At 40.3% G+C, this 15,573-nt stretch overlaps 1 protein-coding gene across 4 annotated transcripts in view; it reads right to left on the bottom strand.

Annotated features, from left to right (window-relative positions):
• The window catches only part of plce1 (phospholipase C, epsilon 1), a 72,087-nt gene that overhangs the window by 22,446 nt on the left and 34,068 nt on the right, over window positions 1-15,573 (bottom strand). For all 4 annotated transcript variants that reach the window (XM_031843006.1, XM_031843005.1, XM_031843004.1 and 1 more), the window contains 6 exons: window positions 5,541-5,695; window positions 5,225-5,392; window positions 849-994; window positions 572-719; window positions 325-435; window positions 85-194 (listed from right to left, as the gene is read on the bottom strand). In XM_031843006.1, coding sequence (XP_031698866.1) covers window positions 85-194; window positions 325-435; window positions 572-719; window positions 849-994; window positions 5,225-5,392; window positions 5,541-5,695 — 838 coding nt within the window. The remainder of the gene's footprint in view (window positions 1-84; window positions 195-324; window positions 436-571; window positions 720-848; window positions 995-5,224; window positions 5,393-5,540; window positions 5,696-15,573) is intronic.

The following is a 15,573-nucleotide window of genomic DNA, read 5'->3' as shown; positions in this document are numbered from 1 at the left end:
CAGAGAGAGTCAGAGGAGAATCAAGTTCATGAACATTTTAGATCAAAGCAAAATGGTCGTCACTTTTTCAAAGATGTAGCGTACCTGATAATCTGGAGGATGTTGCTGACAGTAGCTTCTTTCTCTGGGATGTGTAGTCCATCTGAACCTGACCGCGACATGAAGTTGTGCTGGCCGCTGTAGTCGGACACAAACTAGAGAAAGGACGACAGACAAAACAAATCAGGCTTGAATTATAATAACACGATGTCTGAATTGTGCCACTAGAGTCAGTTTTATGAGCTATATGTATGTTTGTGAATGCTTATGCAGTGTTTACTGTACCTCTATTGAGTCATCTGTGTTATACAGAGGTGGTTTGAGGCTGATGATGCTTGCTGTTCCATCCAACGAGTCACTCAGCTCCTTCAGAAAAACCCCACAGAACGGCACCACCTTTGGTGTAGACACAGGACAGAGAAGCATATCCCATTATGGCTTTTACTGTACTTTAATTATTTCTTTACAGTAATGTAGACTATTGTTGTGACACAAGACAAATTAGACCAAGCCTGAATAAACAGCAACCCACCTTGCATCCTGGGATGTTGAGAGCTCTGGTCACAATCTTCTTGTACTCAGAAGAGGATTCGTGCTGAGCCATGGCATCCTTTAGGCTCCTCATGGTCTCAATGTCTGACTGGTCCATAAACTGCCACATCTTCAGCACCTTGCGGGACCTGGACGACAAAGAAGATCTCAAATGTCAAGAGCAGGTATGAGCAGGTATTGTTTAACGAAAGACACGCAAAATGAATCTCTGTGTACAGTATGTGAGCATAGTGTAGTTAGTGTCTGTGTGTGCCAACCTGAGTCCAGCCAGGAACTCCATGACACCGTTGTAGTTTCCCATATTCCAACAGCATTTAGCAACATGGACCAGATAGGAGAAAACGTCTCTCTTCTCCTCCATGGATCCTGCTGTTAGGATCAGCCACGTCACCCACGAACTCACCTGTTGATAATGTTTACAGTTACGATCGCATCAAAGATTATAAACAAACGGTTATTATATTTTTGGGGATTATCCATGTATAATAATTCAAATTATATCCATTTTAAATATTCAAAATAAACATATTTGTACAGAAAACATGAGCAACTTCTAGTGATACTATATCTGTCTGTGCTGTACATAGCTAAATGAAAATTTGTTAGGTTTGTCTAATAGTGTTATACTAAGTTTTTAAGACTGTGTTTTTATGTGAAGAAACTTTTACGCTGCCATATATATATATAAACATTACAGATACTCTTGTGTGTGGTCTTCCTTGTGCTGATGTCATCTCTTTTAAAGTCTGGTATGGCAAGCCGTTACTAAAGTGGTAATGTATGCACAGGACTATGCCAGCTGGCCACACACTGACACGTGCGCACACACACACACACACACACACACACACACACACGAAAGACTGAGATATGTATCGGCTGCTTTCTGTCTCTGAGCTGACCGCTCTCCAGCACGCGCAAAAAGACCCGATGGAAGAACGAGATATGTATCAGGGTCAGCTTCCTTTCACATTCTCTGAGACTGACAGCAGACACACACACACACGCACGCACGCACACACGCACACACGCACACACACACACACACACAATACAGGAAAAGATCAGATTTCAATCTGGCTGCTTCTTGCTCTCTAGTGTCCGTGTCTGTGTGTTTGAGCCTGATGAATGTATTCACACACACATTAAAGCACACACAAACTGAAACTCCCTAACCCCCTTGCAGGCAGTAAAAACATCCCCCTAGCCCAGAGATCTATTACTGGGTTATGTAAGGGTCTTTAAAGCCAGCCACAGTCTGACTTCAGGGGGACAAAAAAAAGCCAAACACACACACACACACACACACACACACTACAAAAACATGTCACAAAGTACTGTAGAGTTTTTGTTTGAGGTTGTGATGAAACCCTGGTAAAATGTGTTTAGTTTTTTTTTGTCCCATGTCACCTTTGACCTGTAAGTGGATTCATTCACAAGCAAGCACAGACACAACACATGCAACCAAACCCTCTGCCCATGTACAGAACTCAGACCCATTAACATGCACTATATGAGATACTCACATATCAACCTCAAGCACATGTACAATTTAACACACAATACAAACAGACATCTTACATACGAGCTTCTACATTCAAAAAAAGATCATCTATATTGAAAAAAAGACAAAAAGCTGGTTGTCACAATTTCAAACTCCCTCGTGTTAATAGCGTTATGGTTTGTTATGTGTCACATTTTTCTCCCTATCCAATATGAGTAAAAGCACACCAGTTTATGCATTTCTCCTGTGTGACAGAAGCATGGTCATGAGGAGGGCTGAGGGTTGGGAAGGCGGCTGTGAAAATGTAATCCATCTCAGAGAGTTAACCGTCTCCTCCAAACTGGTCCCACCCACTCAAACTGAGAAGCTTGAAGTCAAAGTTGCACCACTTTTCCTACAAATCACACAACGTGTATTCATGCAGTTCAGTGAGAACAAAAATGTATTGGAGCTCAAAGTTTATTCTGGAACCTTGAAAACAGCAGTAGAGAAAACAAACCTCAGCACGAGGTCTACTTAGTTTGTCGCTCTGAAGATATACTGTCATATCATCAGCGAATGAAATTGTAGATGCTCAAATTGTCAGTTACAGAAAATCCCTCCTGGAGCTGGCAAGGGTGCAGGGTCCTTGCTCTATTGTGCATTTGTTGTGCTGCAATATACTGTATATTGTTTACTGACAAACAACCCTGCTGCACCACAGTCTCTCTTATCTGTTACTCCTGCTCTGTGCCAGGATGTGCGTGCCTTGCGTGGAAATCTGCTATCAGGCTTTATGACACGAAGCCAAGCCTCGTCAGCGTCAGGGTTAAATTACAGTCACCATCGAAACCATTCTCCCCGTCTGCAAAGTGGCTTTTTGAACCGCCACAGATCAAGGCATATTACAGAGTTGGCATCTCCTCAGATGTTCCAGATAGCAAAAGTGTGTACTCAGTGTTTCGTATGAGAGATAATGAATAGGATATGAAGAGATGTGTATAGAGAGAGAGAGAGAGTGTATGGGCAAAGAAGATCATAGCATAACTGTTATCAATAGCAACTTCACACAATTTCAAACACACACACACACACCGAACCGGAGCTGGGTACAAACTGATCCCTCCTTTGATGTTTGTGTATGCGCTCATCTGTCCGTCAGTCTGTCTGTCTGTCTGTCTCCATCTGTGCGTGTGTTATTAGTTGAACCATGAGGGTCAGTTTCTCCTTGATACATGAATTGCATAACCAAGGTTGACGGAGAACTAGGACAAAGTCAACGCATGAACACATACTCGTCAAAGCTAAACACTCCGGACAGACACAAAAGGGGCCCAAACTTCTCACCCTTCCTTGCCTCCGTGCTTATCCATTTTAACTGCATAATCCCTCACTCCCATACATGGCTTGAAAATGAACAGGGTCAAAACTATTAAGATACCTTTGGGAAAATTGTATTTAAATTTACAAAACTGTGTCTGTCAAGTGTGAGGAAAGAAATCAGACCCCTGAAGATAATAATGTAACATTTCTTGGAAATGTATTTACACAAAGTTACTTTAAATACCTGAAGATGTTCCATTTGAGACAAAAACCCTCATAAGAATAGATTATCGTATAAAAGGGCTGCGACCAGACTATTTCCAGTACGAATTAATCTACCAAGTATTTTTCTCAATGAATCGATTAATTGTTTGGTGTAAATGGTGTCAGTAATATGCAATGGTACATCTCAAATGCCTTGTTCAACCAAAAAGGCCAAAATCAAAGATTTTCAGTTTAAAAACCCAGAAGACAAAAAAAATAGAAAATGTATTCTCTTTAGAAAAGTAGTTGTTTTTTTTGCCATTTTTGCTTAAAAAACATCAATAGAGTTGATCGATCTACTAATTGTTTGAGCTTCGTTGGCAATGATTCCAATAACAGTTTGTTGGAGTCGTTAAAGAATAAAAGCAGAACGCGGCTAGTAAATAAGAATTCAAAATTCACGATAAAAAAAACCAGAACCTACATTTCTCATGTTAATATTTGACATAACACCGTCCACAATCAGTGAGGAAAGCTTGTCTAAACCACGGTGCACAGTCACAGCTAAGACAAATTCCGCCAACAGCATCTCATCTTCTTCAGAGAGCGCCACGATTTGAAGCAGCTTCGTCGTTGTCGTCGCAGGGAGAATCACTGTTGTCATTTGACTCTCACTCCATTGTGCCCATATATGGCTACAATGCACATTTGACTTTTTTTTTTTAGTGTGTCTCTCCTCTTGCTGACTTGAAATGAAAACCAGCTGATGTGAGAGAGAGAGAGGCACGCAACTTAAAGATGACATCATCGTTTCCAATCAATCTCTCCCTCTCTCGCTTTTTCCGTCTCGGCAGTACAACGGTGTGATTGTTTATTCTCAAAGTCACTCACCAGAAAAGACGCAAGGCCCGGGAGAGTAACTTCAGCCAAATTACACCGCTGTGAGTGTGAGTGTGCGTGCGCTTTTGTACACACGGTGTGTGCATCAGTCATGAGCTGATAAGTTGGTACGACTCTCACTGCAAATACCACAAACACAAACCCAGCTGGAAAAAAAAACTACAATTACTGGTCTGCTACGCATTTCAACCTTTCACATTCATGGCAAATCGCAATTATCATCGCATTTTCACTGTCTCTGATGATGTCATTAAAGGGCACAAAGACAATATTTTCCCAATAGTTAAAAAGTGCTCTTTTTTTAAACATAAAAAAACATCTCTATATGGTCTTGTTTGAAAAGTTGTTCAAGGCATTTAAGAGTCGCACCATTAAACTATTCCAGGTTGTTTGCTGATTGGCATCACAGATTCTCAAGTGATCTTATTCAGACTTGAACCCTGTCGTAAAACTGAGCTTGGAAGATATAGACTGTGAGACTATGATGAATCACAACCCTTAACAGGTCACACCAAAAAAAAGAGGTTAAAACATGTGGTTGTTTGAAGTCGAGCTGAATTAATTAGTCAATCGCCAGAAACTGTTTCAGCAACGATTGGATAATCAATTATGTGTGTGTAAGTGACGAAGAAAATATACAAAGAGATGATTAGGAAGAAATCATTTAAGAAAGAAAAGCATGATAATCCTAAACACACACATTTTATAAACCAGACCCCTCACCTCGTTGAACCGCGCCACCAGGTCCTCCACGGCGTTGCTTCGCTGAGCACTCTGGGTGGGTATGGCGGGCACAGACAGCGAGGCCTTGAGGCTTGGGTGGCGTTTGGTTTGACATTCAGGACTGCCCACGTCTCGAGTGAGGAAACAGAGGTAGTCCAAGGGAAAGACCTGCAGGAAGGAACAGACGAGTGAAGTATTATTACTGCCACCTTAGAAATAGATCCAAGACATTTCACAATACAATAAAACGAATATAAAATATTGTTTCTATTTTTTTTTTTTCCCCAGATATGCGTCCGTGTGCGTGTCCTCCCACCCGTTGGTAAAGCTGCTGCTCTTGCTCGGTGAGGATGCAGGCGATCTCCTCGGGGAACTGAACGAGGTGACGCACCTCTGCCAGCTCCTTACTGATCCCACTGACGCTAGGTTGAAGAGAGCCGCTGCTGGTCATACTGTTGGCCAGCTGACGCTCTGGATGGACAGATAAAGAGGAGCGGGACAGAAGAAGAGACAGAGTACGACTTTTTGCATTACCAAACTAGCTGGTATTTTAGGTGCTCGGTGAGAGATAAAAGCTCTTGGAATCCAAAAGACAAAGAGAGATGAAGGGAAGGAGGAGAGAGAAAGGTTAATGGACGGAAAGAGAGGAGAATGAATTGCATTCACTAGTGTCGAGGACAGATGGAAAGCAAAGACCGCCGTTTCTCAAACAAGAAATGGAAAAAGAACAGAAAGAGATTAAAAGCGAGGCATTATCTACTTTGATGTTTCCCGTTCACCATGAAAGTTTTAAGCCTTAATGAAATGTTTATCTCTTTTTCAGGATTAACCTGAATGTCTCAAGTCTTCTGATCCATAAATCTCTGCATACCACATACTCAGTACCTCTCTCCCCCCACCCAAGAGAAGTCTGCACACTTCCTCCCTCCAGAAGTAAACAGCATTGATCACCTGCCAGTTCCTGTGTTTGGATTTCAGCGAGGTCCATTAGTCTGTCTGTTTACACACACACGTATGCAAACCTGTTCTCATCTCTGCTAACAAAGGACTAATGGACAGTTGCTACACCGGTGCTGGAGCTGCCAGGTAGACATACTGTACATTGTTGGGATGAATGCCACATAAACTAACAGGCCTTTTCCACAGCAGGAGCTTTTCCAGGACCCGTATGAGGGACTCCCTGCATTCTGATCGCAGAAATGTGCAGAACACTTTTTAGTTACCAGGAGATTGCTGCTTCCACTCTTTTAAGGGTGAGGTTTCCAGTACTTAATGTTGCTGACTGGTCCAACAGAAGCATGCGGTTCACAATTTCTATAGTACAATATCACGAAGGCAAGAAAGGAGATGTACATCAAACGGATTGAAGTAATTAGATTGTCTGTTCATCGTCATACCTACCCACTCCTCTTCCGCAGCCACACACATAAAAAAAATAGTGTATGCTGCAAACGCATATGCGAACACACACACTTAAAGGGTGTCCTTGGTAACTCTTGAGATGTGCAACAGGTAGCGATGGCAACAGCAGTGGCTGCTCTGCAGGGGCAAAACTTGCCTATTTACACAGTTTGATTTGTGGATCCGGACTCACAGCTCCTGTAATGAACTCTCAGCGTGTGTGCGTGTGTGTGTGTGTGTGTGTGTGTGTGTGGGATAAGAACAGCGACAGACTGAGAGTGAGTGACAGTTAAGAACAAAGAGACGAGAGAACGGAAAGATTAAAATAAATATAATAAACTTGGAGAACTGGAGGTCGTCTGAAGAGAGAGAGAAGATCAGTGTAAACAAAGAGAGTAAATGAGAGCAGAAGAGAGACGGGAGAAGAGGAGAGAGATAACACAGAGAGGAAGGAAGGGATCAGTTGAATAAGTGGGGATTTTTGTAGTTTACTCTATGCAGCAGGTGTGATCTATCTAATACAGTTAAGAGACAGCGTAATCCACCAAAATCCTTTAACTGTCCTACACAGAGGCAGACTTCAGGTTATCGTCCAGACCTGGAACACATATTTCATAGACATATATGCAGTAAATTAAAACGGCGAAAAAAAAAACTATTTTACAACTGAAAAAAAGGAAAAGGTGTTTCAGAGAGCCTGATGTCCTGAGACCACAGAAGACATGGCCTGTAAATAAAGTGGCACACTGGAGGAAATGATCACTGTTACCCTTTCACACAAGTGCTATGGTAGAAATGATGGAGAAACAGGTGCAACAATCAACTATCATGGAGTCAAAATGTGAACAGAGATCTGGTGTTGAAATATTATGTTTGCATTTTAGCACAGTTTGAAACTATGAAATCTTCCATGTTTCAAGGATATGAGCAATATCTCCTCATCTCTGGCTCAGGTTGTTTTCACATGAAACACCCTCAAATAGGTGATATGAACTTCATGACCATGCAGAGGCCTAAATCATACATTTATCACTCATCCTTTAAACTGGGAAACTGTCAGACGAGGCAGCGAATAAAAGGTCTTAAGAGATTCTGAAGAATAAATTATAAGCAAATGTGTGTCGATAGGAAAAACAGAAAGATTCCAACATGTTGACGGTAAAAAAAAAGAAAAGTGCCAAAGCCATGGCTCCCAAAATAGAATCAGTAGATAAACAAATGTATTACAATTCTTTATCATGTGTTATTCAACTTGTGCCTGCAAAGCTTCACACTCAGTGTACAATATCAGTAGTGACAACAGAGAGCTGAGATGAATAAACATTGAAGACTGAATGGAGCGAAATCTTGAATTCCAGAGATGGTGATCAGTTATTAACGTAATCAGTTGTAGACCCATGAGAAAAAGGCCTCCGACACGTTACGCATCATCGACACTAGTTTGAGAAACACTGATGTGCAATATTGAACATGCAGCAGTGCTGCTGTGAGACTGAGAGAACACAAGACCCATGACTAATTGACCGTGATCTCCCTGTGATGTTTATGCATGGGTTTACTCATCTGTAATGCATGCTGAATACAAATGCATTGTGTGTGTGCCTGCAAGTGTGCAAGTGTGTGTGTGTGTGTGTGTGTGTGGTAGATATATCAAAAACAGCATTGAATCACTTATTGTTAATTTTTCAGTCTCAACTAGGGCTGATGTTTAGAGGGTTAGAGTGCTGCATGTGTGCTGTTCTAAGAAACATTAAATATTATATGCACATGAAGAGTTACCACTTAAAGCTGATATTTGCATCGGAACCAATTCATAAAATCACACTTAAGCGGAGATAATTGCAACAATATGTGTGTTGTTTAATTAGATGAACTATGTCTATTGAAGCCTCAGTCTCAGTGATATCAAGTAACTGTGTGTGTACGTATGACCATAAGTCAACCTATGACTGACTCAAGGCCAATATGACTGGAGAATCAATATGAAAGAAAATATAATCTTTCAGCACTGATTTGAGGTTTCTTTTTTTCCCCATTCAGTAAATCAAGTTATTATGCCGACCAAAAGAGAAGAACCTTGGACATAGACCCCGTCATCTTTCGTTGCCGGCCAGGTTCACACACACACACACACACACACACACACACACACACACACACACACACACTGTTCTGACAATCACGTTTAGAGCTGATGACAACTTCCCCACTGGGACTCAAACAGGTGCAGTACAAACAGCCTGAGTCAAAGGACTGTGAACAAATTAGCCTTTAAACCTAAAAATATCGCCATACATTCTTAAAATAATTTCTATTCAAAACATCAACAATCTTACTTTACCAGTTTGGGGTGGAATATTGAACTGTCCTGCACTACAACATTAACATCTGAAACCTGATCTACTGTAGCGTTGCATCACCACACGAGCAGCTCTGGAACACAGTATATTCTGATTGGTTTCTAAGTCTGTCAAATATTATTCATGAAATACACATAAAAAATGGTCCTTTAAAATCTCTATATGTTGAAATATAATATATTATATAACTGAAATCTCCAGGCAAACTGCAGCATCAGGCAGTTTCCCTTTAGACCACAGCAAAACAATACGTCCTAGCTGTGATTCATCGGCATGAATAGCATGCAGTTAATCGTAGAATAACATGTTCATATAACTAGCTCGTCCATACTGGCACACGCATGCACTTGAACAAAGTCGTACACAAACACTTGTGTCAATAAAAATCAACAAGTAGCAGCAAACAAACGAACACACACAGCAGCAAACACAAACATACAGACGTATGCCAAATACACAGACTCACAGCAGCAGCAATAAACGTTGATCTGTCTGTTACGACAAGGAGTTTCCCTCATCGATCCGATCTGTACACTGTACGCACACGAGATTCACATGCAGACGTTAATAAAACATTTGGGCTCTTCTGACCTTTCTTCATTAGTGGGCAGGACAACGACAAAAAAGATGGAGTAGATAAGAAGTTCAGACTGATCAAGCAAAAGGCTCCTTGTTATGACTCCAAAGGTCAAATTAAAGCATCGTAAAAGTCACATAATTGAGTCAAGTGAAGGTAAATTTTCAGATTTTGAGATTTTTAAAGAAGCATGTGGTCCAAAATGTTATCTTCTCTATTCCCCTCATATTAGAAGCATCAGGTCAAACTATATTGTGGATGAGGCCCATTCTCTTTGTACAGGAAAAACACGCAAAAACAAATTTAGACGAACGTGACTTGACACAAATCAGATGCAACACATGGGCCATTTTGGTCTTTTTTGTTTCCTTTAACTGTAAGGTGTATTACTGTATCCTCAGAGACCAAATACATCTATAGCTACGACACTCGTTCTTCGGGTCAATTCAGTGTGAAGTTGCCCAGAGACCCTGACATTCTTGTCATTCTGTCAGGTTTTTGGTATGAAGGGGGCACAGTGCACAACGCTTCCTCTCACGCCATTTCCCAACTGCTGCATCGTCCATCACATTTCTATATAAAATGTCAAAGTTTTACATTGGATTGCAACGTTACTGCCACCTGTAGTTTACTCGAGATACAAGCGATCCCTTTGAATCTACGAGTAAATAAAATCTTGTAATGCAGTATGCAAAATATAAAGGATGCCGCACAAAATCACAAATGAGCAGGCTGGTCTAGTTGACTCTTACTTGAAATAAACAGAGTCATAATCAATGTCAGTAGGCAAAGCAATGCAAGATTAAATCCTTTGCCACTAAAAACTAAATAGATTAGAGGCAACAGCAGGTGAGTTCAATCTGCTCATTAAAAAGCCTGAGTGGAAACGCTTAACATTCTAAAAAGAAAATCGGGAAATATCGCAAAGGAAGTTTTTATGCTTTGCAAAGGTGGAAAGGTTTGCTCATTGATAAAGGCAAAATTTGATAAAGAAACAAGCGCACACTTAATAATATACAATAATAATAATCCATTTTATATGTATAGCGCTTTAAAAAGGTACTCAAAGGCACTTTACGTGGTAAAAACAGAAACAGCAAAAGCAATTACAGTGTGAACAAAAGAGATGACATAACAGGGAGGAACAACACAAACACATACATAACTAGCTTCATAGGTTAAAAGCAGATTTAAATATACGAGTTTGCATCATATACTTGATAACATACATATGACTCATGTGACTTCAATGTCCACTGAAGTCATGAAAAAGAAGATTAAAACCGTATCCTCACATTAATACATAAAAACAAACAGAAATGTCATTTCCATCAAACTTTCTACATTATTTTTCATCGTTTGAGTTTTGACTGGCACTCCTTTAGTTATGTTGGAACTGGCTCCACCTACTGCTTATAGCGATAAACCAACTCCTTATAATGGATGGAAACAACCGTTCCTACGCATTTTGCTTGCCGGTTTTCCAGAAATCTGGTTAAAATTTGAGAACCATTTTGATGGAAACCTGGCTATTGACATGTGACGCAGTAAAACCTATATCAACGACGTGAAAACACAGAATTTAAGGAATATACAAATGGAACTTTGAGGTACAATTTGAACACAAAAGACCACAAGTCCTGCCAAAACAATTAAGATGCACACAGTAAAACTCTGACGGAAAAGACAAGGAAAGTAACGCGCACCAATTACATATTCCATCGAGCAGATTCTGCAGTTTTTAAAAATGACTAACAATGACATTTCAAGAATTAAGCTAGAAACTATCAACACCTATCATCACCAATAGACATTATATACTCACTTTAGATTTGTAACTCTCTAAATGTTTAATACTTCTTAAACAAGCAGCTGAGCTAATGACTTGCCATCATAATAAGATTCCCTGATTAGCATGTAAACAAACGGTTCAAGTATTCTTGTTAAATTAATGAAGTCCTCTTTGATTTCTCACATGCATGACAGCTCAGTGCTGACCACACTAGGCAACATATAGCGGTTCCAATTAACAGATACATTAAGACACTACATTTAAAAAAAAAATACACTTAAACAGACGTGTGTGAAGACACCGGCATCCATACTGCAATAACTCACATTTCCTCTACTCACTGATCAGCCTGTAGTCCGTTCTGTGAGAGTGCTTCATGGTTGCCACTCTGCTTCCACACTGACAGTTCAGTGCTGAGGAGAGCGAAGTACACTTGTCCACATTTGAGCCGTCGGCTCTCTCTCTCTCTAGTGGCTTCTCTCCCTTCCCTCATCAGCAAACAGTCCTTGCTCTCTCTCCTGACCACATTCACTTTTCCTCTCTCTCTCTCTCCCTCCCACCCACCCGCTCTTTCACTGACAACATACATAGTTCACAGCCATGCGCTAGAGTTAGACTGGCCAGACCATCTCACTGCAGGACCACACACTGTCATAATTCCCACTCATATGGACAGACTATAGAAGCAATAACAATGGGTCCGAAAAACCATTTGTCCCTCTCTGTCTCTCACCTTATACACAGAATAATAAAATGGGAAATGTTATAAATTCTGTAGTTTTTGAAAACAAGATTCCTATCATGCGACAAGTCACAGTAAAGTGCTGATTGTGCTTAATGAGTCTTTAACAACTTTATTAAATATGATTATATATTATTACATTATATATATATATATATATATATATATATATATATATATAATAATTAGCCAATTGATTTTATCGATAGAAATATAATGATACAAATTAATTGGCCATTTAGATAATTGAAATGACAAGACAAGCAATTTGAGAACGACACTTTGGGCTCTGAGAAACATGGTATATTTGTGCATTATATACCGACTGAAAATTGTCACCGAGTATTTTTTAGCAATAATGGCCAAACAATATGTCCTTTTGAAATCCTTGAGACTTCCGTCCGGTATGATTCCCCACCACATCTGCTGTCAATGCTGGCAGGCAACACAATGTACAATGTCGACTGAGAGGAAGAGAAAAAAAAGAAAGAAACACCGATATTGAGATGGAAGGATGGCAGCCCGGTGCTGAGCAGCCCACTTCCTTTTGAGCAGTGTAGTAAATTGTGCTGTAAAGGAAACGAGGTCAAGAACAGCACCATAACCACTCCCATTTACAGCTCATTAAACCCCGGTGGTCTGCAGTAGAGCTCGTCTTTGCACGTAAATAAACTACAAATGTGTGTACTTTGACAGTAACGGGGGCAACAGGAGATGAAGGCACAGCTATTGAATAGCAAAATGAGACATCCACTATTTGAAGAAGGAATGAATGAATGATTGAATGAATATGATGTTTTGGTTTCTTCCAGGGCTGCAACTCAATCATTTTTGACTAATCTGCCTATTTTTTTTTAACAAGCCTCGCAGGCAGAGCCCAAAGTGACGTCAACGAATGTCAGCATATCCTCCCATTTAAGAAGCTTCGGGCATTTGTTTCTTACGTACTGCTTGAAAAATGACAGAAAAGAGTTTGTTTCAGCTCTAGTTTCATCTTGGTTTTCAGCAACAGCACTGAGCTGAACTCCAGATGTGGTGAGCTGGATTACTTCATTCTTAAGACTGTGGTTATTCAAACTAGTTTGTTGACCCAGATATGTGCTAACTCATCTCCACAACGTTACTGCTGACCTGCCACTAAAACCAAATGATTGCTATGCTTCAGAAAGACTCTAAGAATACACCAAGGTTGACCAGGCGATTATCCTCAGAATCCTTGAAAGCATTTGGGCCAGAGGCAAAAGTTTGTCAAGTTGTATTTCAAGCCCCAGTTTTGCTGCCACTGTACTGACAGGATAGAAAACAGGATTAATATACGCATAAGGAACCGATATACTCGAAATCACAACCTCCACATCTCTTAGTTGTGTCTTAGCCTGTCATAATTATGGGAAAACAAACCTATAATAAGGAGATCTATGCAGAAATATGCAGTGCACTGACACTGACAAATGAAACCATGTTTAATTCTCCAATGAGACATACTGCCATGGATATCCAGCATAACACCTGCTCGCACAAGTGCCTGCTGGCATAAATGCTATGAACCGTAACATAAAAATCCACCTGAACTTGTATGTAGGTTTCATTCTTCTCTTTGTAAGACAGGTGCATTTTCACCTCAGGCAAGAAGAAATAAGGAGAGGAAATGCATGGAGAGACAACACGAAGTCTTTTCTATAGAGATGACATAAAAGTGACCCTCACCAGTGAGGACAATGAAAAAAACACCTTTGATATCCAGAGGGGGGTGGACCACTTCAACGGACAGTGGTCGATCACCGTGTTTCTAAAGCAACATGTCTATTTCAAACCAAAGTCAGTTTTGTGTCACAAATTCGTACCTAGATTCTGTATGACAAGCTGGCACAGGCTGGTAAGACTGAAAAGACTGACCTCAAAAGGCATTAATAGATGTCTTTATTCAACAAGCACAAGAAACATCTTGGTTCCAAGGTTGTACACTCAATAACCAGACACAAGTGCTTTTTCCTGTTAAGATTGTAAAGCGTTATACAAGCGTAGTCTATTTACCATTGACACGTATTTTTTACTGGTAAGTTGTAGGAGTTTTATGCTCTGCTACATTAAAAAACATGTTCATTTCAAACTGAAATACACAAGATACGTTGAGAAAAAGGATTATTGACTAACATGAGAGAATAAGAGCAGGTTATGGTGAAACACTGAAGAGGAGAACAAGGCAGGGCAACTTTATCAACATTTTCTTTGGTCAATGTCTTTTGAAAAACTATGCCTCATCTTAAAATCGGTTTCTAAAGCCACTCCTTTGTTTGGTTATTTGCAGGTTTATGGCACTGCACTCAGCAAGTCAATCAAAACTTTTGAAACAGCCAAAATAAATTATATGTTTCTGTTGGAGGGACATTATCATTTCTGCAGATAGATACTGTTTTATGGAAGATTAAATGTCAAATCATTCAAATGTCACAGTATTATTATTATTTTTTAAAACACAACAATGTGCCTGTGAGTCTTCTCTAAGGTAATGATCATGAGCAATATCTGGGTAGCTTTGGTACTGGCTTACAGAGAAAGAGATAGTTAGACAGGGAGTCTTTCATGCTGCATGTGTGTGTGTGTGTGTGTGTGTGTGTGTGTGTGCCTATGAAATCCTATTCCTGCCAAGACTTCTAAGCTGCTATGTGTGCGCGTGTCTGGCTTTATTCTGTTTCCTGCAACACCCATTAGAACATAACACAGTGTCAGGTTGAAGATATGTGCTGTATGTGTGTGTGTGTGTGTTTTTTTCCCTCCGAAAACTTGTCTAACAAAAAATAAAGTTTTGTTGTTAACATGATTAATATTAAAGCAAGTCACAGAGAAACGAACACTAAAATTCATTTTTGTACGTGTGTGTGCGTACGTCTCCTTGATCTTGCGAGAGACAGCCTGTCCCCTGGACCAGAGCCAGTGGAAATGAATGTCAGGGTCGGCTTACATTCATGTCATATGTAACATCATTGCGGAGAAGGTGGACAGACAGCTGAGCAACTGACCAACAACCCGGCTGGTTGGAAGATGAAGTCATGTGGATAGTAAGATAGCGAGAGAAACAAAGAGGACATACTATATGCAAGACGGAAATGTATTAATTGACATTTTAATGTCTTTCTCAAGGATTTTAGGAGGTAGCTGCTGCCATGTGGTTTAAGTACAATGAAAAGCAGGTATATAGTGCACGGCTGTACTTTTAACGTAAAATTAATTCAAAATATCCCTCCTGAGCTTTTCAGAGGAGCAGCGCAAGCATGTTTGAAGTGCATATAACCTCTTTTCAGATGTTAAGAAATAACTGGTGTGTGTGTGTGTGTGCATCAGTGTTGAGTGGACCCTGTACGTCTCGCACCACTTCAGCATTGTGTGTGCATGTGTGGCTAAATTGGAGGGGAGAGAGAGAGAGAGAGAGAGAGAGAGAGAGAGAGAGAGAGAGAGAGAGAGAGAGAGAGAGAGAGA

This window comes from Anarrhichthys ocellatus, unplaced genomic scaffold (genome assembly GCF_004355925.1).
Source record: "Anarrhichthys ocellatus isolate YVR2014 unplaced genomic scaffold, GSC_Weel_1.0 scaffold4, whole genome shotgun sequence".
Classification (NCBI taxonomy): domain Eukaryota; kingdom Metazoa; phylum Chordata; class Actinopteri; order Perciformes; family Anarhichadidae; genus Anarrhichthys; species Anarrhichthys ocellatus.
This window is presented reverse-complemented; position numbering and strand designations above follow the sequence as displayed.